This window comes from Cydia amplana, chromosome 25 (genome assembly GCF_948474715.1).
Source record: "Cydia amplana chromosome 25, ilCydAmpl1.1, whole genome shotgun sequence".
Classification (NCBI taxonomy): Eukaryota; Metazoa; Arthropoda; class Insecta; order Lepidoptera; family Tortricidae; genus Cydia; species Cydia amplana.
This window is the reverse complement of record NC_086093.1, coordinates 3,497,810-3,523,532: the sequence shown is the minus strand read 5'-3', so window position 1 is coordinate 3,523,532 and position 25,723 is coordinate 3,497,810. Positions and strand designations below refer to the sequence as shown.

The window sequence follows — 25,723 nt, the reverse complement described above, 5'->3', positions numbered from 1 at the left end:
TAGCTCTTTGAACACCACACGCGGTAAGTACCATCCAGGGATATTGCGGATGCCGATTTTTGACATCCGCGGATGCGGATGCGGATTTTTAAAGGCTCACATCCGCGGATGCGGATGCGGATGTCAAGATAGGTACATAAAAACGTCAAATATTACATCATTTTAGTAATTTTTATTTCAAAAAACCGGTCAAGTGCGAGTCGGACTCGCCTTTCAAGGGTTCCGTACATTAAGTTCCATTCACGCTTGACTGCTCATTTCTAATAGGTTTTTTGGCTAATGACCATGGTCTAATAAAACATGGTCTTCTCTTCCCAGAGTGTCACTTGCCTACGTCACAATAACATTGCCACTTTATTTCAACATAACATGTTACATGGGTACATTATATCTATGGTTAATAAGTTAATTTATTTCTTTATAATTTAATAATTTTCATTTATATGTATTTTATCTTAAATTTTACAATAACACGTCATTTTTAATTATTCGTTAGCAATATCTTCCGATTCACGAAAGAAATTTCAGACGTTCGGGTAATTCTGTTTACACTACTGGCAACACAGGATAGCGCTGTCACATTTGACAATCCGCCATTTTGTCCCTGACCGACCGTCCTTGTCGAACGCATGTTAATTGTTATTTCCTTCTCGCTCAGTGTCAGCAGTCGCAGTGTTTTCCAAACTTTTCACGTCGTAAGCTTCGTAATTAATGTTTTGTTACGAAAATGGTTGGCTGCTCTATTCGGAACTGTAAGAGTAGGAGTGAAAAGTGCAGTATAGATTTGTTTTATTTTACTATGTTTCTACATGAATAACTTAAAATTAATGCCGTTAAAATAATTTTCACTGTTGGTTAAAATTCTCCCACATTTTAAAGTTTGAGAACCTGTAAACAGCATGATGACGTAGGCAAGTGCCAGTTAGGTCATTCGCGAATCTCGGAATAGAGTACCAGGCGGAGTATATTATTATACCATGCTAATGACTAAATTACCTAGCAGTCTAGCACTTACGCCGATGCTAAGACGTTCCTGTACCGACCTGTTCCACATCCGCATCCGCATTAAACTCCGCATCGAATTTATGCGGATGCGGATGCAGATGCGGATGTTGAAAATAATGCGGAAGTTCCGCGGTTGCGGATGCGGATGCGGATATTCGCAACATCCCTGGTACCATTAGCCGCAAAAGTGCGTGGCGACTTTTTCAATGAATTCATTCATAATTTCTCCATGAAGTTTCGGTACATTGTGCAAAGACGGTAAGTGAAATATTGGAAACGAGGGTGTTGACAGCCACAGACATTCACTATACCCCCCATGCACAGGGGCGTATTTTGAAATTTGGCGCCCCGGGCCAATACGTTTCGCCGCCCCAGAAGTCAAGGAAGAAAAACAAAATGCAATCCGCTAGGGGCGGCATATGCCGCCCCATGCCGCCCGAGGGTTGGCGCCCCGGGCCATGGCCCGGATGGCCCTAGGGTAAATACGCCCCTGCCCATGCAATTTATTATTTACTAGCGACCCGCCCCGGCTTCGCACGGGTTAACAAATTATACATAAACCTTCCTCTTGAATCACTCTATCTATTAAAAAAACCGCATTAAAATCCGTTGCGTAGGTTTAAAGATCTAAGCATACATAGGGACAGACAGACAGCAGGAAGCGACTTTGTTTTATACTATGTAGTGATTAAGTAGGGAATATGATGTATGGAGTGAGCACTAAGTTTCCTTATTTCTCTATGGTCTAACCTGCAGTTAGCAGCAGAAGTTGTTAAGCGGACGAGGTGTTCAAAATGATCTTGACGCGACTTTATTGTTAAGAGAATAAGAGCGTGTCAAGGTAATTTTGGACACCTCACCCGCTTAGGAACTTCTGCTGCTGACTGTGCCTTTTTGCTTAACTTAAAAAATGTATCTTGTGCTAGGTATGATTTTTAACACATTCAGCACCGAAAACCCGACTATCGGGTATTTTTTTATGATTTCGTTCCCAGGCCGGACGACCCGATAGCACAGAATAAATAATAGTACTAGGTACAGAAGATTCACTCTAACAAAACGCGTCTATTACGACAGATATGACCGCTAGGTGGCGCAGGCGCGAGCAGGCGTCCGTTCCGCGTGCGCGGCAACCACTATGGCTAGACACCAAAATTGGTGTGGGCCGCATGTACTTGTAGGTACTTGTAGCGACGCGACGAAATCGCGGAGTGAGCCACGCCTGCCGATAGTCGGGATCGTGGTACTACAGCCAGGCGTGTCTCCGCGATTTCGTCGCTTTGCTACAGGTAGCTAAAAGTACATCCGTTCGGCCCCAATTTTGGGGAAAGCCATAAGCCGCGCGTGGCGCTGTCGCCACCTAGCGGCCATATCTGTGCCGATCGTAACAGACGCGTTTTGTTAGAGAGTGAGTCTTCTGTACTTAGTACTATTATTTATTCTGTGCTACAGCTTTATAATATAAAGCGATGCAGGGATGTTGCGAACATCCGCATCCGCATCCGCAACCGCGGAACTTCCGCATTATTTTCAACATCCGCATCTGCATCCGCATCCGCATAAAATCGATGCGGAGCTTATGCGGATGCGGATGTCGAACAAGTCGGTACAGGAACGTCTTAGCGGCGGCGTAAGTGCTAGGTAATTTCGTCATTACGAAATCGTATAACGAAATCGTCTAGATCCAGAAAAGTCGGCGAAGTTACTGTTTATTAAATATAACGCACCTATATTCTTGCTCAAATACTAAACGTTTCGTTTTTTTTAATAAAAAAATACTAAAAATGTAATATTTGACGTTTTCTAAGTACCTAATCTTTACATCCGCATCCGCATCCGCGGATGTGAGCCATTAAATATCCGCATCCGCATCCGCGGATGTCAAAAAATTAGCATCCGCAACATCCCTGCTTTATATGACGAGATTGTTATGGTCTGGTGCGGATGTCTTGTTTGGCTGGGTGGCAATGAATGTGTTAATATTCTCCGGCCATAATGAGGGGTAGTAGCCCGGTCCAGCCGGTGAAGGGACGGCAGCCAGCGCCGAAACCGTCCACATCCGAGTAGTGCTCCCAGAAGTACCCCGTGCGGCGGTATTCGGACAGGATATTTCCTAAAAAAAGTATACTTTGTCAAGCAAATCTTGTCAGTAGAAAAAGGCGGAAAATTTGAAAAATCGCGGGTTAGCAACACTACGTTTGAATTGTTCGAAAATCGCGTGTCATGCGGCGGTACTCGGATAGGATGTTTCCTAAAAAAATGTATTTTGGGGTTAGAGCACTGTTCCAATTTTGATTCTTAAAATCGCTGATACTTCAAATATTTTTTTGGCAAAAATGTCAATTTAGATACAAACCCCTTGTATCCCTGACTGTATTTTTATTTTCAATTCTAACAAACCAAACACAATTAAGTTGCGTTGTTTTATCACAGAATTCCTATGGCCACCTCCTGTCTCCATCATCAGATCGGCTCGATGGTACCATAACCTCTAGCTGCCCACACGTCAAACCTTGCCAAGCAAAATGAAATTTTATTTTGTCAACACAAAGTTCAAATTAGAATGGAACAGGAGAGCTTTTTATAGGTCTCTGGGCGGATAGAGGATAATATTGCATTGTCACCCGACTTATGGATATATAGATATACTTATGCAAATTTTCAGCTTGATTAGAAGTCGGGAAGTGGGTCAAATTTAACTTGCAAGATTTGCTTACAGACAGACAGACAACGGGACGGGTGAAACTAAATGAAAGCTTGTAAAAATGCCGCTAATTCAATCGATTTTAAACTGTTGTGAGACATACTAACATTGAATAATTTTACGGTTTAGACTCACTTGTTTTTAGTCAATCAATCCAAAAATCAATCGAGCCGCTAATTCAGTTCCACAATGATACTAAAGAGTTTAAGTCATTGTATGAAAAAATACTCACGAACGATGTTCTCTCTCAGTCTGTCGTGCAGCTGTCCCGCTCGCACAGCGTGCGGTCCCTCTCTGGAGTAGTGCTTCAAGGCCGCCAGAGCGAGATAGTTGATGTTAATCCACACCTGACCGCGCCAATATGGCGGGTCGTGTTCCGTGTTCCGTTTCATGTAGAGTGGTGATGATTTGGAAAGTGATCTGAAATCAAAATAGATTAAATAAAAGTAAGTTTATTAATAATTCGATATGTATTATTTAAGTAGCAACTACATAATAAATCTATCTATCTAATACCTTTAGACGAGCAATTCTTGTTTATTTATTTATTTATATGTATAGGGGTTTTCGGGGGCGATAAATCGATCTAGCTAGGTCTTATCTCTGGGAAAACGCACATTTTTGAGTTTTTATATGTTTTCCGAGCAAAGCTCAGTCTCCCAGATATTGTAAATAATACTACTATATATAAATAAGGTCAATGTGGCTAATTCCGTCATAGGGTCTATTCCGTCCACTAGAGTTTTTCTCTAACTTTAATAAAATTTTCAATTTCATCATATTTATTTACAAAATTGTTAATTTCATCGACAAAGCAGCGATTGCTTTTAGTTTCAGCAATCCAGATGGTTTTTTTCCTACGATTGAAACTCAAAGAAATATACGCTCTTGGACATAGCGTAAGTATGGAATAACCAATTTAGCTGGGACCCTAAATGGCGTAACAATCCCGTGTGGTGACTGTACATTCTATAGGTACCGTAAAATGGGGTGAGTAGGGGCAAAACTGACATTCAAACCTCAATAACATTTTATTTTTACATATGCAAACTGAATGGTGTATATAATAAGTGTTCCGGACGTTTGTATTTTAGTTTTTACTTTATTTTGGGTAGTTCCATTTCATAACTTTGACGACAAAGAGGAAATCCCACCTCACCCTGTAGCCTCGTAATTGGGGTGAGATTGGATTTCATACAAAGGTGATTTTGGAAGATTGTTGGGTCGATTTTTTTTATTATGAGTATTACTATAGCTCCATTTTAAATTGGAATACAATATTTTTGTAGCAGTAGCCTTAAAATCCCATCTCACCCCCTTTCATCCCTTCTCTCCCCATTCATAACCCAAGTCTCCCCGCGAACCCTACTCACCCCATTTTACGGTATGTATTTAGAAAATATTTTGAACACTGGTAAAATCAAAAATACCTGAGTCCGTATTTGGACCACAACAGGTCAGGTTTATCCAGGTCTCCTAGTATCTTGCCCAGGTTCTCACTGTCTGGTTTCAGTACTTTTAGCAGCATGGGGAAGAGGGACACGTAGCCTATGGACAAAAGATAGATTTAAGAGCCTCACGAACCTACCCGTCATACTATCGAAGTTACGCTCTCATTTAGGCTGCGTTTCCACAAGAGATGTGCGAGGATGCGTTGCGAGGGATGTGTTTGTTAACCTTTTGGACGCCCATAACCGATATATCCGCACCATAGGTTCAACGCCAAAGACCGATTAATCGGTCACAGACCACAGAGCAACATAGACCTACGTGCATATGCATAAAGTTCAATTTCAGTTTTGAAACTTCGGTGACGTGGCGTCCGAGTGACAGCTTTTGTGTTTGACACGGCGTCGAAAAGGTTAAGAACCAACCACTACACGCTGAGCGAAGAACAAATGAAGTGATTCTATTGGTTATTAGCTATGCATCTTCGCACATCTCTGGTGGAAACGCAGGCTGCGCTGCTGTATAAGGATATTTTAAAATAACATCAAATGAACATTCAAGTAACATAATATGTCTATGTATGGTACTATAGTTTTCGTAGGTAGAATTGTGATACAAAGACCATATTGCTTATTGTTTGAATCTATTTATATATTAACCTGGACATCTATATTTAATATTAATTAGCATGATAATTCATAATTTTTTACTATTCTCATAAAAGGAGTGACATTGAATACTACATACCTTGTATGTACATATACGAAATATGTGTGTTTGTTAAAATAAACCCAGAACTTTTCAAGACGTATCAAGATGTATGTAATTTTAATACAAGGTACCCTGATAGGTTAGCAATACCTTGCAAAAAAACAGCTTTGTATAGTAGAAACACTTTTTGTATGAGCATAAAAATCTATAATAGACTAGAAAATAACATTAAACAGTTGCCTTTGAAAATGTTTAAGGCAAAATTAAAAGAATGGCTCGTACAAGAGGCTTTCTATTCCATAGAGGAATACATGGCATCTTTTGACCGAGGTAGGTGACATATTATAATATAGGCCTTGACTATTATGGATGTTTAAACTTAGTTTTAGTTGTAAATTTAGTTTTTTGCATGCCAGATGCTGGTGAAATATGTGCTACTTATGTATACTATTGTCTGACCATCTTTTGTACCATATTTCATGCAAAATAAAGTTATTTGTATTTGTATTTGTACATAAAGGTCGATAAAGTACAAAATTATGAATAGATTTTATTGCTATTGATATAAGATGCATGCATATACTTACCTAGACTTAAGAAATATTGAGTGCCCCTACAGGGTGTCATGTACCTACCATTCTCAAATCGTAACACCTAATGTAACATGAACATGACTGCAATATAATAAAGAATAAAAAAAGAAATTGAGCGAGTAGAGGTTTTATAACGCCTGAGATAAATGGCAAACCTATAATAATATGCTAATATATTAGTGGTAGAGTCGCCATCAGATATATCAGAGCAGCAAAGGTGCTCACAAACAGGGATGTTACGAACATCCGCATCCGCATCCGCAACCGCGGAACTTCCGCATTATTTTCAACATCCGCATCTGCATCCGCATAAAATTGATGCGGAGTTTATGCGGATGCAGATGTCGAACAAGTCGGTATAGGAACGTCTTAGCGGCGGCGTAAGTGCTAGGTAATTTCGTCATTACCTAAGATAACGAAATCGTCTAGATCCAGAAAAGTCGGCGATGTTACTGTTTATTATATGTAATAAACACACCTATATTCTTGCTTAAATACTAAACGTTTCTTTTTTTTTATAAAAAAAATATTAAAAATGTAATATTTGACGTTTTCTAAGTACCTAATGTCAAGATTAGGTACTTAGAAAACGTCAAATATTACATTCGCATCCGCGGATGTGAGCCTTTAAATATCCGCATCCGCATCCGCATCCGCGGATTTCAAAAAATCTGCATCCGCAACATCCCTGCACAAATATCAAAACAGGCCTCTACTGTAAATGCCTTAAGGGGCCCACCTTGGAGGATACAACTAAACGGAGTAGCCATTAACAGGCTTTCCCCTCTGTCGAAAATAGGCGGCCAACGGTCATACACAATGTATGGACTGACGTTTATCTGACATGGCTATTTTTACGTTACGCATACATTTGACGTTCCCCTCCCCCGCAAAAATCGGCAGACTGTTTTGTACAGAAAATTACAGACATGGCGTCTCCGTTTGATTATATCCTCCAAGGGGCCCACAGATTACCAGTTAGCCGGACCATATCAGTCTGTCAGTTTAACGCAAAAGGTGACAGTTCCGAACAACTGACAGGGTTATATCGTCCGGCTAACTGGTAATCTGTGGGCCCCTTTAGTGTGCGTGTTCAGATATTTTTGAGCACCTCGGTCGCTCCGATCTATCCGATGGAGACTGTACTTACCAAAAGCAGAAGTGACCAGTTTGGGTTCAGCCGGTACGGTGACGATCCGGACCACTTTAGCGGTCTCCCCCGGACGCTTGGCCGGCCGGACCAGCCGGACGTCCGTATACCCATCATTAACATCATACATAGATATATTAGTGATACTTACCAAAGGCAGAAGTGACGAGTTTAGACTCCGCCGGTACGGTGACGCTCCGGACCACTTTAGCGGTCTCCCCCGGACGCTTGGCCAGCCGGACGTCCATATTCCCATCAATAACATCATACATAGATATATTAGTGATACTTACCGAAGGCAGACGTGACTAGTTTGGGTTCAGCCGGTACGGTGACGCTCCGGACCACTTTAGCGGTCTCCCCCGGACGCCTGTCCGGCCGGACCAGCCGGACGTCCGTATACCCATCAATAACATCATACGTAGATATATTAGTGACACCGAAGGCAGACGTGACCAGTTTGGGTTCAGCCGGTACGGTGACGCTCCGGACCACTTTAGCGGTCTCCCCCGGACGCTTGGCCGGCCGGACCAGCCGGACGTCCGTATACCCATCATTAACATCATACATAGATATATTAGTGATACCTACTTATCAAAGGCAGAAGTGACGAGTTTAGACTCCGCCGGTACGGTGACGCTCCGGACCACTTTAGCGGTCTCCCCCGGACGCTTGGCCAGCCGGACGTCCATATTCCCATCAATAACATCATACATAGATATATTAGTGATACTTACCGAAGGCAGACGTGACTAGTTTGGGTTCAGCCGGTACGGTGACGCTCCGGACCACTTTAGCGGTCTCCCCCGGACGCCTGTCCGGCCGGACCAGCCGGACGTCCGTATACCCATCAATAACATCATACGTAGATATATTGGTGACACTTACCGAAGGCAGACGTGACCAGTTTGGGTTCAGCCGGTACGGTGACGCTCCGGACCACTTTAGCGGTCTCCCCCGGACGCTTGTCCGGCCGGACCAGCCGGATGTCCATATACCCATCAATAACATACATAGATATATTAGTGATACTTACCGAAGGCAGACGTGACTAGTTTGGGTTCAGCCGGTACGGTGACGCTCCGGACTACTTTAGCGGTCTCCCCCGGACGCTTGTCCGGCCGGACCAGCCGGATGTCCATATACCCATCAATAACATACATAGATATATTAGTGATACTTACCGAAGGCAGACGTGACTAGTTTGGGTTCAGCCGGTACGGTGACGCTCCGGACCACTTTAGCGGTCTCCCCCGGACGCTTGGCCGGCTGTCGGACCAGCCGGACGCCGTCCGTGTGCAAACCTGAAAACAACATACATCATCATCTTCCTCGCGTTGTCCCGGCATTTTGCCACGGCTCATGGGAGCCTGGGGTCCGCTTGGCAACTAATCCCAAGAATTAGCATCGGCACTAGCTTTTACGAAAGCGACTGCCATCTGACCTTTCAACCCAGAGGGTAAACTAGGCCTTATTGGGATTAGTCCGGTGTCCTCACGATGTTTTCCTTCACCTTAGCTCCAAAACACAATGAAAAATACAAAATTTCCAAGTGGGATATCGGAGCGACCACGATGCTCCAAGTCCAAAATAAGAACACGCACTCTAACGCCTCGACGAAGCGCTGGTGGCCTAGCGGTAAGAGCGTGCGACTTGCAATCCGGAGGTCGCGGGTTCGAACCCCGGCTCGTACCAATGAGTTTTTCGGAACTTATGTACGAAATATCATTTGATATTTACCAGTCGCTTTTCCGTGAAGGAAAACATCGTGAGGAAACCGGACTAATCTCAATACGGGCCTAGTTTACCCTCTGGGTTGGAAGGTCAGATGGCAGTCGCTTTCGTAAAACTAGTTCCCACGCCAATTACTGGGATTAGTTGCCAAGCGGACCCCAGGCTCCCATAAGCCGTGGCAAAATGCCGGGACAACGCGAGGAAGAAGAAGAAGAGAAGACTCTAACGCCTCGACAATAGAGGCGTGTTCAGATATTTGTGAGCACCATGGACGCTCCTATATATCCGATGGCGACTGTGCATTCTTACCGTAGTCTGCATAAGTGTGAGTGTGCGGCGACCAGTGTAGCTGGTTCAGCAACTCTTCATCGCCTAATTGGTCTCGGGTCGCCTCAAATCTATAAAAAAAAACACTATTGGCGTAATTCATAAACGGCTGCTAACTTAATCAGTTGATGATCGTCGTTTGTCCCTATCTCTCGTTAAGTCAAAGAGAAGGACAAACGACGATCATCAGCTGATTAACTTAGCAGACGTTTATGAAAAACGCCGTTGTTTTACAAGCGGCCAAAGTTGTTGTTAAAACCTCAAGTACTAATATTGATACCCGAGCAAGCGCAAGATTACAAAATTGAAATGTTAAACGTTGCGAGGGTTTAAAGGCACATTCATTGCCACCCAACCAAACAAGACATCCGCGCCAGGCCACAAACTTTTCTTCATATAAATGTGTAGTACCACGATCCCGACTATCGGGTCGTCCGGCCTGGGAACGAAATCATAAAATACCCGATAGTCGGGTTTTCGGCACTGAATGTGTTAAACAAAATTTTATCAGTACAAATCAAATTTAAATATCAGTAAGTCGGTTGCCTGGCGGAATTTTACGACAAAAATGACTTCATCTCGTAAAACCATCGAATTATTTATATCTAATTTATCTTAATGATATATCTGTCTGAACTATTAATATAATCTGTGCCATGCCATATAATGGCAGGCGTGTCGCACTCCGCGATTTCGTCGCTTTGCTACAGGTAGCTAAAAGTACATCCGTTCGGCCCCAATTTTGGGGAAAGCCATAAGCCGCGCATGGCGCTGTCGACACCTAGCGGCCATATCTGTGCTGATCGTAACAGACGCGTTTTGTTAGAGAGTGAGTCTTCTGTACCTAGTACTATTATTTATTCTGTGGCCATGGTTACCTGGTATTATCTCTCTGTAGTACGTCAGCTATGGTCGCCATAGCGTCGGCGGCCGCGTACATCCAGCAGCGCAGGTCTACGTGACGCTCTACACTTGACGTTGTCTATGGTTACCTGGTAGTATCTCTCTGTAGTACGTCAGCTATGGTCGCCATAGCGTCGGCGGCCGCGTACATCCAGCAGCGCAGGTCTACGTGACGCTCTACACTTGACGTTGTCTATGGTTACCTGGTAGTATCTCTCTGTAGTACGTCAGCTATGGTCGCCATAGCGTCGGCGGCCGCGTACATCCAGCAGCGCAGGTCTACGTGACGCTCTATACTTGACGTTGTCTATGGTTACCTGGTAGTATCTCTCTGTAGTACGTCAGCTATGGTCGCCATAGCGTCGGCGGCCGCGTACATCCAGCAGCGCAGGTCTACGTGACGCTCTATACTTGACGTTGTCTATGGTTACCTGGTAGTATCTCTCTGTAGTACGTCAGCTATGGTCGCCATAGCGTCGGCGGCCGCGTACATCCAGCAGCGCAGGTCTACGTGACGCTCTATACTTGACGTTGTCTATGGTTACCTGGTAGTATCTCTCTGTAGTACGTCAGCTATGGTCGCCATAGCGTCGGCGGCCGCGTACATCCAGCAGCGCAGGTCTACGTGACGCTCTACACTTGACGTTGTCTATGGTTACCTGGTAGTATCTCTCTGTAGTACGTCAGTTATGGTCGCCATAGCGTCGGCGGCCGCGTACATCCAGCAGCGCAGGTCTACGTGACGCTCTATACTTGACGTTGTCTATGGTTACCTGGTAGTATCTCTCTGTAGTACGTCAGCTATGGTCGCCATAGCGTCGGCGGCCGCGTACATCCAGCAGCGCAGGTCTACGTGACGCTCTATACTTGACGTTGTCTATGGTTACCTGGTAGTATCTCTCTGTAGTACGTCAGCTATGGTCGCCATAGCGTCGGCGGCCGCGTACATCCAGCAGCGCAGGTCTACGTGACGCTCTATACTTGACGTTGTCTATGGTTACCTGGTAGTATCTCTCTGTAGTACGTCAGCTATGGTCGCCATAGCGTCGGCGGCCGCGTACATCCAGCAGCGCAGGTCTACGTGACGCTCTATACTTGACGTTGTCTATGGTTACCTGGTAGTATCTCTCTGTAGTACGTCAGCTATGGTCGCCATAGCGTCGGCGGCCGCGTACATCCAGCAGCGCAGGTCTACGTGACGCTCTATACTTGACGTTGTCTATGGTTACCTGGTAGTATCTCTCTGTAGTACGTCAGCTATGGTGGCCATAGCGTCGGCGGCCGCGTACATCCAGCAGCGCAGGTCTACGTGACGCTCTATACTTGACGGGTGTGACGCCCTGAAAATATGCCAGTATATTAGTATCCCATCCCATCGATCACTACACTACATAGTATAAAACAAAGTCGCTGCCCGCTGTCTGTCCCTATGTATGCTTAGATCTATAAAACTACGCAACAGATTTTGATACGATTTTTTTTATAGATAGAGTGATTCAAGAGAAAGGTTAATGTATAATTTGTTAACCCGTACGAAGCCGGGGCGGGTCGCTAGTAACTATTAAATTAAAAACCTAACCTAACACCCCTCATTTTGTGGCGGGTTCCGCTGGTTTCATGGGATTTTAGAGTTGTCCAAGGTAACGTAACCATGGCAACGTCCACTAAAAAGTGCTTAATCTATGAGTTACCTGGGATAGTCGTCCAACCCCGAGGTCAATGTCTTCGGGTTGAGTTGCAGCCCGTCGTCCTCCCGGCCTCGCCAGCGATATGTCGTGGGTTCATCTCCCTTCTGAGACGATTGGAACCACTGATACCAGCTCTGGAACACACCTTCACTTGAGGGTTGCTTCTGGCTGTATGCTTATTTGCCACTATCCCAGTACGTACGTTCAAAAAACGTCATCCATTCTCTACTACAACATTCGATTCTATACTTTTACAAGTATTTTTCAAATTGATGGGTAAAGGTGACAGGTGTCATCTCCATATAATTTATAACCTAAAAACGCAAATTGAGATGACACATGTCAGCGTACCCATCAAGTTTGACAGTTTATGTCAAACTACATAATAAGTTTGTTAAACAAAGCCTAACAATCATATCGAAGTACCAGGCGATCATAACTCACCTGTAGTCTCGTAAACATCCGATCTAACGTCCTTCTCAAAGGCCACCGTGGTTGAAACAGTTGAGGTTGTGTTTTGACTAGATGAGCTTTTGTTATATGGTTGACTGTTACTGCTTACGTTCTAAGTTATCCTAGACTTGTCTAGAAGCAGTTTATGTCATAGTTTGCTAAAAAAGCAAGTTTTTTAAAAATCAAAGTACCAGGGGATCATAACTTACTTGGAGTCTGGTGAACATCCGATCTAACGTTCTTCTCAAGGGCAACTGTGATTGGAACAGTTGAGGTTGTGTCTTGACTAGATGAGCTATTGCTGCTAATGTTCTAGGTTGTTCTAGATTTGTCTAGAAGCAGTTTATTTTACAGTGTTTGATAATCAAAGTACCAGGCGATCATAACTCACCTGTAGTCTCGTGAACATCCGATCCAACGTCCTTCTCAAAGGCCATTGTGGTTGGAACAGTTGAGGTTGTATCTTGACTAGATGGACTATTAGGCTATTCTAGATTTGTCTAGAAACATTTTATGTTACAGTGTTTGATAATCAAAGTACCAGGCGATCATAGCTCACCTGTAGTCTCGTGAACATTCGATCCAACGTCCTTCTCAAAGGCCACTGTGGTTGGAACAGTTGACGTTGTGTCTTGACTAGATGAGCTATCGTTGCTAATGTTCTAGGTTGTTCTAGATTTGTCTAGAAACAGTTTATGTTACAGTGTTTGATAATCAAAGTACCAGACGATCATAACTCACCTGTAGTCTCGTGAACATTCGATCCAACGTCCTTCTCAAAGGCCACTGTGGTTGAAACAGTTGAGGTTGTGTCTTGACTAGATGAGCTATTGCTGCTAATGTTCTAGGTTGTTCTAGATTTGTCTAGAAGCAGTTTATTTTACAGTGTTTGATAATCAAAGTACCAGGCGATCATAACTCACCTGTAGTCTCGTGAACATTCGATCTAAAGTCCTTCTCAAAGGCCACTGTGGTTGAAACAATTGAGGTTGTGTCTTGACTAGATGGGCTATGGTTAAGAGCAACATGGGAGGGTTGGCTGCCGCGTTGCTTTGCACTACGAACTCTTTGGGCACCCTTGCTAGGGCTTCCGTTCCTGTGAACAAAACATGTGTAACAAAGCAAATCGTGTTTATCCAATAAATAATTTAGACACAAAAGACAAATTTTGAAATATGTCACGTGGGACTAGGGGAGGGGGTCGAGACAAATCTCACGACACCTCACCAGGTGGGAGGATCACGCCTCACGTAATTAATGGATGTCCCCTTAGATACCTTTATAGCTTAGATAGCTTAATAATTAACCGCAGCCAAATAACACTAGATCAGGGATGTTGCGAATATCATCCTCATCCGCAACCGCGGAACTTCCGCATTATTTTCAACATCCGCATCCGCATAAAATCGATGCGGATTTAATGCGGATGCGGATGTGGAACAGGTCGGTACAGGAACGTCTTAGCATCAGCGTAAGTGCTAGACTGCTAGGTAATTTAGTCATTAACCAAAAAAAACCTATTAGAAATGAGCAGACAAGCGTGAGTGGGACTCAATGTACGGAACCCTTGGAACGCGAGTCCGACTCGCACTTGGCCGGTTTTTTGAAATCAAAATTACTAAAATGTAATATTTGACGTTTTTTATGGTACTATCTTGACATCCGCATCCGCATCCGCATCCGCGGATGTGAGCCTTTAAAAATCCGCATCCGCATCCGCATCCGCGGATGTCAAAAAATCGGCATCCGCAACATCCCTGCACTAGATGACTAGACCCCTACTCATAGTGTTGTGTTCCTGCCGATGAGTAAGGTTGCCAGAGCTCAACGAGGGTGCGGAATGTTAGGGTCGGCAACGCGCATGTAACACCTCTGGAGTTGCGGATCATCAGGCGGGCCGTATGCTTGTTGGCTACCGACGTTCTGATGATTACGTACCGACGAAAAAGTTCTGATAGTTCCCTGGGGATCCAGCCCTCAACGTTGATGAGGTCCAGCCAGTGGGCCGCTATGTCCATCTGGATCTCTGGAGTTCAGCGCTGGATGAGGAGGCCGTGGAAACCTTCGACCCAGAGTAACCCGCGGCGGAAGAATGATCTGATGGCTCACCAAGTATCTGTTCCCTGGGGATCCAGCCCTCAACGTTGATGAGGTCCAGCCAGTGGGCCGCTATGTCCATCTGGATCTCTGGAGTTCAGCGCTGGATGAGGAGGCCATGGAAACCTTCGACCCAGAGTAACCCGCGGGGAAGAACGATCTGATGGCTCACCAAGTATCTGTTCCCTGGGGATCCAGCCCTCAACGTTGATGAGGTCCAGCCAGTGGGCCGCTATGTCCATCTGGATCTCTGGAGACCAGCGCTGGATGAGGAGGCCGTGGAAACCTTCGTCCCAGAGGAAACCGCGGGGGAAGAACGATCTGATGGCTCACCAAGTATCTGTTCCCTGGGGATCCAGCCCTCAACGTTGATGAGGTCCAGCCAGTTAGCCGCTATATCCATCTGGATCTCTGGAGACCAGCGCTGGATGAGGAGGCCGTGGAAACCTTCGACCCAAAGTAACCCGCGGGGAAGAACGATCTGATGGCTCACCAAGTATCTGTTCCCTGGGGATCCAGCCCTCAACGTTGATGAGGTCCAGCCAGTTAGCCGCTATATCCATCTGGATCTCTGGAGACCAGCGCTGGATGAGGAGGCCGTGGAAACCTTCGACCCAAAGTAACCCGCGGGGAAGAACGATCTGATGGCTCACCAAGTATCTGTTCCCTGGAGATCCAGCCCTCAACGTTGATGAGGTCCAGCCAGTGGGCCGCTATGTCCATCTGGATCTCTGGAGTTCAGCGCTGGATGAGGAGGCCATGGAAACCTTCGACCCAGAGTAACCCGCGGCGGAAGAACGATCTGATGGCTCACCAAGTATCTGTTCCCTGGGGATCCAGCCCTCAACGTTGATGAGGTCCAGCCAGTGAGCCGCTATGTCCATCTGGATCTCTGGAGACCAGCGCTGGATGAGGAGGCCGTGGAAACCTTCGTCCCAGAGGAAACCGCGGGGGAAGAATGATCTGTTGACAATGTTCATAAGGTTTAGAGGTGAGGTTAAGATCGGCAACGCGCATGTCACGCCCTTGGAGTTGGACAGAGGATTTGGCGTCCATAAGCTATGGTGGCTGCTTACCATTAGGCGGGCCGTATTCTTGTTTGCCAAAATAGATGAAAGGAATTTAAGGTGTAGTGGGTTCACGTCCTTCTCTGAACCATAGAGAAATATAGTAAGACAAGAGTGCTCACTCCATACATCAGTTTAGACTATTAATTTCAGTATCTACATCTAGCATCGAGTAGCGGAACTATCAGTACTGCTACTTGACAATAGATGTAGCAGCGACCGGAAAGTCTTATGCTGTTGAGATAAGACTTTCCGGTCGGTGCTACATCTATTGTCAAGTAGCAGTACTGATAGTTCCGCTACTCGATGCTAGATGCTAATAGTCTTTTTGGTACTAAAACTGATGTATGGAGTGAGCACTCTATGTATTTTTTTCTCTATGTCTGAACGCAGCTCGCTGAGTAGTGAACGGACGCACGTGCGTGCCCGGGATCGTGATTTAAGTAAGGTGCTGTGACGACATATCTATCTCTGTCACTCGAGCGTTAATCAGCGATATAAGTCTCTGTCGCTCCGTCTGGAGATAGCGTCACAGGTCCAACGGTAGCGAGGTAGCGACCCGTTTCATCAGTCTCTTGGTAAGCTATGTACTCCTGGTAACATCGTCTCAAATGCGCTACGTTTGGAATCAAATTTTGGTACCAAGGTGGTGGTAAACACGCATACAAGCAAGTCTATTAGTAAGCGGACACCATAGTCTCCGCTGTCACAGGCTAAATTAAATATAAGGATCCGTTAGTTTGAGGGACTTCGGATCGGATTCCGAGGTCCGAGGCGACTTGCTGGTTTAACTTCCTAAATCCCAATGTCCTTTTAAAAGTACAAAATCAAAATCGAATTTTGAATTTTATACGAATAAAAGAAGGTTCCAAATACCAACTGCAATAACGACTCTGGGAGTTAGAAGGCTGAAATCATACAGATAGTCTGTTCGGAAAGAGAAGAGTCGTGGAATGTATTGGGCCCCATACATTCCACGACTCTTCTCTTCCCGCACAGACTCTAGGAAAGTTACCTGCTAGGTACAGCGGTGTATAGTGGTGCCCTCCAATAAGGCACTGGTTCTCTTGTATACTGTGAGCGAACGCGGCCCGCGCCGTAGAAATACCCGATGCCTCCTATCATGTTCGACAGAGCCGCCTGTGCTATGATGATGTCCTGGTCCGAATAGCTGGAAAATATCATGCATTTAAGGGTTAAAATTGTCTCTGAATATCAATTTCCTAGTAACTAATTTACATAGTTAGCAATTTCCACCACTCTTATGGTCACTTTCTTATATTTAACTTATCGAGCGGAGTGACGGGCCTATGACGATTCCACTTTAAGAACTCAACTTTCACTTACATTTCGAGCTGTGGGCCTATATGTTAGCGCCTTATCGTCTGTCATCGTTACCATCACGACTGACAAGTTGTAATATTTATCATAATAGCGAGCTCGACGCAACCATAACCATCCCACTTCTACAGATTTTAATAAATAAAAGCCTTAAAACTATACTCTGGCAAGCGACCTTGTCAGTAAAAATGGCGGCAAATTTAAAAAATGTAGGTGAAATGAAATGAAATGTTTATTTGCTAGAATACGTTACAATTTGGTCTTAATACAGTTATAGCATCAGTATTCAGTCGACATAAAGCCAACATGCAAAATGTTTGTAAATTATAATACGGGTACATCAGGTACATGCAATACAATTATAATAATCCTAATAAAACAATGTCAATTCATTACAAATAAAATAATAAATAGAAATACTTATAAATTGCACATTAAAAAAATTAAGCTAAAATAAAATAGATTGATGGTGTCAGAGCGCGATGGTGCGATCAGTTGACTCTTAGAAAATTTGAATTTTGCGCCTTTTTCAACTGACAAGTTGGGTGTGTTTCACTATGACTTACTTCTTCTGTCTCAATCCGAACTTCCTCTCAAACTCTTCGTTGAAGAGCCTCTTCTTATCTCCTAGCACCCTGGTATACTCGTCCCCCTTCAGAGGGGGGGTTGGGAGGTCCTCTATAGTAAACACCACGTCCATCACGAAAGGGGGCTCCACTATCATCTGGATTGGTACGAAGTTTACCTCTGCCTCCTGAAAAAAAACAAGCAACAACGGTTGCACTCCGGGAGTGCCGATAGAAGTGAAAACTCACCTCACTATGTTACCGACGCCCGGTAACACGATACATACGTTTAGCGGAGGTATTCTATTTATTTATTATATATTATTATCATTCTCAAATAAGATCACACTTTTTCATTGACATGTTTATTTACATACTGCCATGACAACGTCAAATTATTTGAACATAGGTTGAAAAAGGAGTCCGCAACATAAATGTCAAATAACATTGAGTTTTTCTTTATTGATTTAAATGCCATCTAAATTGTGAGTGGCCATCTAAACCTTACGCCCCTTACGGTCACGTGATCGCCTTATGCCCCTTACGGTCACGTGATCGCTTTACGCTGTTTCAAGTTTATCATTTTTTCCCCACCTCAAAAAGTGCCCAGCGCCGCTAAAGAAGTTTTCACTTCAAAATAGTTCAAAAACGAAAAAGTGCGAGTCGGACTCCCCCACCGAGGGTTCCGTACTTTTTAGTATTTGTTGTTATAGCGGCAACAGAAATACGTTATCTGTGAAAGTTTCAACTGTCTAGCTATCACAGTTCATGAGGTACTGGTGACAGACAGACGGACAGTGGAGTCTTAGTAATAGGGTCCCGTCTTTACCCTTTGGGTACGGAGCCCTGGAAACAGGCTATTAGCTACTTATTGTGTAAACCTGTTCCAAATAAAATCAAATAATCTTGTTTCAGCAAAGTTACTCCTAACATAACACCTTAGTGTATGCAAAAATCAATCTTATATAGGAGCAATTAAGTTTAAATTATCTTGTTCGCACCTCACTTCTTAGCATCGTCAGAGCGTAGTCAGTTTTTCCTTCAAAACTAAACTCTATTGATTGGTAATAAAAGTCAATCCTAATAATTTTATTCCTAAACCCATCGTCAGGCCGAACATTGAGTAACTCCTTCTAAACTGAACTCTATTGACTACAAAATAAAGTATATGTTACCTTGTTCCTTGGCTTATCATCATGCGCATCGAGTGGAATTTCTGCTTAAAAAAATTCAACTCTATCGAGTAGTATTAAAGCCCAAATTACCTTGTTTCTCAATTCCTCGTCAGGGCTAAGTACTGCTATTCTACCGAAAGTAGGGTGTGGTTCGGCTTTGAGAAGGGAATAGAACTTTTCTTTTAGAAGATGGAGCCCTGGTGCGTGGCCTTCGGAGAACGACGTGTGGAGGACCTTCCCTGTCAAAAAAGGATGAAATTAAAATTATTCCACGGCAAAAGGTACCTTATGGCAGTTGGCGCTTACGTCGCATAGCGCCGCAATAATAATAGCGCGCGGCGGCGGAGCGGCGTTAATAATAGCGTAAGCGCCAACGGCCATAAGGTACCTTTATCCGTGGGATGTCACAAATTATTGACAGTTTTTGTAAGTCTGGCAAAATTTTAATTTTTTTATCGCTGACTGCACTTTTCTTTCCACAGGCAACTAATACTCATCGAGATAATTCTAAAAACCCCAAACTGCAATGTTTTGCCGCCAGAGTGCAGCACTAGCGCCTTTAGTAAACCATAGTCCATAGAGTGACTTATACATACTGTACCTTAAACTGTTTTTGACAAGTTTTCACAGACAATCAAATATGACATTGATACATCAAGGCGGTTTGTTTACAAAGGGCCTATCTGATACGGTCAAATTGTGTTTTTAGAAAAACAAATGATAGCCAGCCTTTTATGAATGTAGTATACCTTTGAGTATGGTGCTTTACGCACACTAGCGTCCCAATAAATAGCCGGAGAGCTAGCCACGGCAATAGGTATGCAATTTATAGAGCAACGAAATCCCTCTAGTTAGTATGCCATACTATCATTATTAATTAATCCGGGCGCCTGGCAGCTGTCTAGCGGTGGGTGTGGGAGTGGATGGGCAACAAAGTGGTTGTAAAATCAATTGAAGGTGTGCATTTTATAGAGCTCTGTGTTTGTTGTGATATAATAGCTAATTATGTATTTAATTCAAATATAACAATGCCAGGCGTTTTATTTGGGGGAAAAGTAGTGCCAGGTGATAAAAATCGATAAAAATACACAATTACTTGTGCGCCTGTAGGAAGATCACGAGCAAATTGCACCTGACTCACAATCTATGCGTAAAGCAATTGTGAGTACTTCCTGCAGGCGCACAAAGTGATTGTGTATTTTTATCGATTTTTATCACCTGGCACTACTTTTCCCCCAAATAAAACGCCTGGCATTGTTATATTTGAATTAAATACATAATTAGCTATTATATCACCTATTATGTCACCTATTTCCGTGGCTAGCTCTTAGACCAAAATGTTCTTTACCCTTCAGCGGCACCAGGTTGACCCGGAAGTTGTGCAGTTGCGGCGTGTGGCCGTGCAGGGCGCCACCCTCGAGCCAGAGGCGGGAGAGCGGCGCCGCCGGCCCCAGCGCCTCGTCCAGGGCTCCGTACCACACCAGCACGCACGGGGCGTACGAGTTGTTCTGGAAAATTGTATGTCAATGTCAACTAGTGAAATAATCTAATTATTTTACTAAATATTTTTTGATGAGTGTTTTTAGGGTTCCGTAGCCAAATGGCAAAAAACGGAACCCTTATAGATTAGATTCGTCATGTCTGTCTGTCTGTCTGTCTGTCTGTCTGTCTGTCCGTCTGTCCGTCTGTCCGTCTGTCTGTCCGTCCGTATGTCACAGCCACTTTTCTCCGAAACTATAAGAACTATACTGTTGAAACTTGGTAAGTAGATGTATTCTGTGAACCGCATTAAGATTTTTACACAAAAATAGAAAAAAAACAATAAATTTTTGGGGTTCCCCATACTTCGAACTGAAACTCAAAAAAATTTTTTTCATCAAACCCATACGTGTGGGGTATCTATGGATAGGTCTTCAAAAATGATATTGAGGTTTCTAATATCATTTTTTTCTAAACTGAATAGTTTGCGCGAGAGACACTTCCAAAGTGGTAAAATGTGTGTCCCCCCCCCCTGTAACTTCTAAAATAAGAGAATGATAAAACTAAAAAAAATATATGATGTACATTACCATGTAAACTTCCACCGAAAATTGGTTTGAACGAGATCTAGTAAGTAGTTTTTTTTTTATACGTTAAATCGCCTAAATACGGAACCCTTCATGGGCGAGTCCGACTCGCACTTGGCCGCTTTTTTTAAGTAGTCACACTAAGGGTGATAAGATAAGATAAGATAAAAGATAGTTTATTCAAGTAGGCATAATTACAATGCGCTTATGAACGTCAAATAAAGCTAGGTAGACCGGCTCCAACCCTACACCTCTGCCCCGAGAAGATTTAAATCCCCCCTCAATTGGAGGAGGGTATCCCATTATGGGACCGGCAACAAACTCGGCGGGACACATCTTTTCAAAAATAATTACATCTTATAATTAACATGCATTACGAGAAAATAAGGAAAAAAAATACAATTTAAATTACTATAGAATTCATGCAATTATACACATAAGGTGTAATAGAAATTTGATTTAGAAAATATACATATGTACATGGAATCATACAAATTCGTAGCTCTTTCAGAAAACATATCAAATTCTTACAAAAGGAAAAGAAAATAAAGTTATTAAAAGAAATAGGAAAACATATTATATAAATCTGATTGATTATTATGAATTACCAACATATAATATTTGATGTGCTTTCCTGCTTACCTGAGCTACGTCACCTATAACTCTATACATAATGTGCTTACTGGGCACTGCGGCCTAAATAAGCACATGCACACTGTTCAGACCAAATGGTCAAGAATCCATAGCTCAATGTAATTAAAACTACTGAGACTGAACTGCAAATGGTGTGGTCAGTCACTCATTTCATTCACTCAGTGAGAAGGACATTCATACTGTCCCTAGCAAGTCTGTTCAAATCAGGAGTCATAAGTATAAATACAGTGGCGTAGCTAGAGGATATGGCGCCCGGGGCAGGCACCAAATTTGCGCCCCCCCCCCCCCCCCAAACGAAATGAACTAACGAAAATACTTTTTACTTATTAAAGTTTAAGTGTTTTTTTAGTCCATCGGTGGCTAACAAGCAGGGATGTAACGGATGTGGTTTTATCGGAAACGAAAGCGGAACCAGATGTTTTAAATTTAGTTTATCGGAACCAGAAACGGAATCGGAACCGAAAACGGAACCGGAACCAGAACCGGAGCCTGAGTCAGTACTATCAGTAGGTATACATTACACAACACAACATATACGAATAGGCACTTTAAATTCAAAAACACGGATAAACCAGAACATCTAATTACTGCAGCACGTGGCAAGCGGGGCTATGAGCGAATGACTGGTATAAACCTGTTTGTTTTTGATGTACATCGCTCATGTCCCGCTGCCGCGCTAAGCATTGATATCCGATATAACTTCCGTTTCAAAAGTAACGGAACCGGAACAGAAACGGATGTGTAATACCAAACGGAAGTTCCGACTTAACGGAAACGGAGCTCCGTAACATCCCTGCTAACAAGCTTACGACTCACCTGATAAGATAAGATAAGATATCGTTTATTTGCGTGAATTATGGTAATTAACAGATATTAAATAGTTCTTATAGGTCACGACATAATTCAGCCGAATAACGGCATGCAAATATTACAGCCTTAAACACTAATATTACGAGGTCAGTCTTAGTTTTCATTCGAAGCCGGCACGTGTACCTAACCTGAAGCTGCGAGGCAGCGGCCGCATCACACTGCTGGTCTGGCTGGTCTGAGCGACCGACGTCATCAACGGCGCGTTGTTGAAGGCTCCGGAGCTGGTCACGGCAGAGCCACATGTCTCCAGGTCAAGAGTATAAACCGGCTAAATATGGAACTGACTGATTCAAGCGTAGTAAAATGACCAAAGGAATCGGTCTCCATGAGCATGTAGCCCACAGAGTAAGGGGAAAGAAAGACGAAGAAGGGTTGCAGGTATCATGGTGGTGGCCCATTTTAGAATAGACTGAGGAAGCTTATTTACTCATCACTTCTTCATGGGACTGGTAGCCAGGTTGGAGAGACAGGCGCCAGTCAACCATTCGTACCGGCTCAGTACGGATATGATGGTCATTCTTGTCTACGTGACAGCGTGATAAAACGGTGTCCGTCACTTTCTTTCCCACGGTGTTAAACAGTGACAGTTATTTTATCACGTGGATAAAGATGGATAAAGCTATCCATAATAGGCTGGCTGGAGCGGAGTCATCTATCTGGGCTGTGTATGCTACACACACAATGGGGAGGTGTAGATCTCGTGGGGGGGGGGGATATAGGATGCGTTGCACCCCACACTGTTCCCCGTCATGTTTATAATGTGCTACTTACCTTAGCAGTGACGTTGACGCGGACAGTCCAATGGCCGCCATGCTCGCCCCCCGGAGTCTTGATGAAGGAGGTGTAGATCTCGTGGGGGTGATCTAGGATGCGTTGCTCCCCGTCATGTTTATAATGTGCTACTTACCTTAGCAGTGACGTTGATGCGGACAGTCCAATGCCCGCCATGCTCGCCCCCCGGAGTCTTGATGAAGGAAGTGTAGATCTCATTGGGGGGACATAAGATGCGTTGCTCCCCCCACTGCTCCCCATCATGTTTTTAATGTGCTACTTAGCTTAGCAGTGACGTTGACGCGGACAGTCCAATGGCCGCCATACTCGCCCCCCGGAGTCTTGATGAAGGAAGTGTAGATCTCGTGGGGGTGATCTAGGATGCGTTGCTCCCCCCACTGCTCCCCGTCATGTTTATAATGTGCTACTTACCTTAGCAGTGACGTTGATGCGGACAGTCCAATGCCCGCCATGCTCGCCCCCCGGAGTCTTGATGAAGGAAGTGTAGATCTCATTGGGGGGACATAAGATGCGTTGCTCCCCCCACTGCTCCCCATCATGTTTTTAATGTGCTACTTACCTTAGCAGTGACGTTGATGCGGACAGTCCAATGGCCGCCATGCTCGCCCCCCGGAGTCTTGATAAAGGAGGTGTAGATCTCGTGGGGGGGATCTAGGATGCGTTGCTCCCCCCACTGCTCCCCGTCATGTTTATAATGTGCTACTTACCTTAGCAGTGACGTTGATACGGACAGTCCAATGGCCGCCATGCTCGCCCCCCGGAGTCTTGATAAAGGAGGTGTAGATCTCGTGGGGGGGATCTAGGATGCGTTGCTCCCCCCAATGCTCCCCGTCATGCTGCAGCCAGCCGTAGGAGGGGAGGTTGTCGCCCTGGTCGCACCAATGCCTAAAACATATCTATAACGGTCAAGATTTTATAGTTATTTACGATACAAGTGCGAAATTCGCAACGAGTGGCGAATTTTATAACACAACCAAATGGAGTGTTTTAAATCGACACGAGATGAGTTTTACCTACTCGCCCGTGTTTGGTACAACGTTTTACAGTACATATGGCCCATTAAATTTTCGACGTAGTTACGTAATGTGCTTATAATAGCACAGGGTGTCATAATGGAACACCATATCTACTGTAAAATTCCTAAAAATTCTGCATAAGCAAAAAATACAAAAATATGTATTTTCTTTGCTGTATAATATTTGTATAGTATCAAATAATAGATACATATTATTTGATACTATACAAATATTATACAGCAAAGAAAATACATATTTTTGTATTTTTTGCAAGTGTGCCCTGTAAAAGGTTAAATATTAGATAAAGAGATAGAGATAGAAAATGGCGGGTCAAAATACGAAATTTTTTGTGATTGTCTTTAATTAACGGCTTGGGACAGCCACTGTCTCTAATACTATACTTATGGGATGATAATCACCTGATGCCCTTCTGCGCCACACTGGTCAAGTCATACCACATGAGCCCAAAGACCGGGGAGCGGGGCTCTCGGCTCTTCATACCCAGGTACACTCCGGGGCGGTACGAGCCCCAATACCGGCTCGGGACAGCCAGACCCGTCTCTGATACAATCTGAAATTTAGAGAATGACGGCATTTTACATATGCTCTGTAAAAGGGTTCTGGTGTGAAAATAGTTACCTAATTAGCTCCTGTTTGCCCTTTCCCGGCCACTGCAATCAATGTACTATTGAAATGGTGCACGAATCCAGTAATTAAGCCTTTTTGTGCGTTCCTCTAAATTTAACCATGAGTATACAGTATACTATACTTTTATTTATTGAATAACAAACGTAGAGTTTAATGAAAACATAGAAACAATCACTCTTTTAGGTGCAAATATGTTTACCCTAATAAGAACATTCGTAAAAACGTATTTCTGACTTAAAACCTATTTAAAATTACCAGCAGATGATGTCACCGGCCGGCATATACTCTGTCAACACTCCTAAACCACTGTTTGTACAGAACAAAGTCGGGAAACATGAAAAATGTTATCACATCAACAACATACCTTCTCATCGCTGAAGGGGGTGTTCACCCTGGTTTCCAAGTACCCTAAAGTCCCAACGTACACAGCAACAGTTAAACACACGGATCCTATCACAGTTTTCCATCCCGAAAGAACTTTTAGTGTGCGGCTACCAGTGCCCGTATCACTGCTCGCCGAACTGCTACTAGTCGCGTTACCCCGATGTGGATGCTGAATATGAACGGTTTTCCTATTCCGAACCATCGTTTTACACTTAAATAAGCTTTAAATAGTTACATATGTGCTTAATTGACGCGGTTTCTTAAGTTATCTATAGATTTTTTGTGCTTGACCTGTCGGCGTTTGTATGGCCAAATTGGCCAATGCAAACG

The 25,723-nt window shown here is 43.9% G+C and overlaps 1 protein-coding gene across 1 annotated transcript; it reads right to left on the bottom strand.

Moving 5' to 3' along the window:
* Positions 1-2,976: 2,976 nt before the first annotated feature.
* Positions 2,977-25,723, bottom strand: LOC134659786 (mannosyl-oligosaccharide glucosidase). Its single transcript, XM_063515489.1, has 16 exons — positions 25,374-25,723; positions 24,781-24,932; positions 24,053-24,230; positions 20,312-20,471; positions 19,054-19,202; positions 17,789-17,976; positions 16,897-17,052; positions 15,629-15,777; positions 13,641-13,813; positions 12,268-12,398; positions 11,806-11,916; positions 9,656-9,744; positions 8,797-8,916; positions 5,140-5,257; positions 3,942-4,129; positions 2,977-3,118 (listed from the first exon to the last, which is right to left on the bottom strand). Exons 1-16 carry the CDS (start codon positions 25,593-25,595, stop codon positions 2,982-2,984), a joined length of 2,421 nt encoding a protein of 806 aa, XP_063371559.1. The 5' UTR covers positions 25,596-25,723; the 3' UTR covers positions 2,977-2,981.

What these genes read in the sequence shown, in the direction of transcription:
- LOC134659786 (XM_063515489.1), bottom strand. Translation starts at nt 25,595, where the DNA reads ATGGTTCGGAATAGGAAAACCGTTCATATTCAGCATCCACATCGGGGT. An exon ending in GAATGTTCACGAGACTACAG is followed by an intron (nt 12,399 to 13,640) that starts GTGAGTTATGAT and finishes GGTGTGTTCCAG; the next exon opens with AGCTGGTATCAGTGGTTCCA. An exon ending in ACTAGTCACGTCTGCCTTCG is followed by an intron (nt 5,258 to 8,796) that starts GTAAGTATCACT and finishes TTTTGTCCATAG; the next exon opens with GCTACGTGTCCCTCTTCCCC.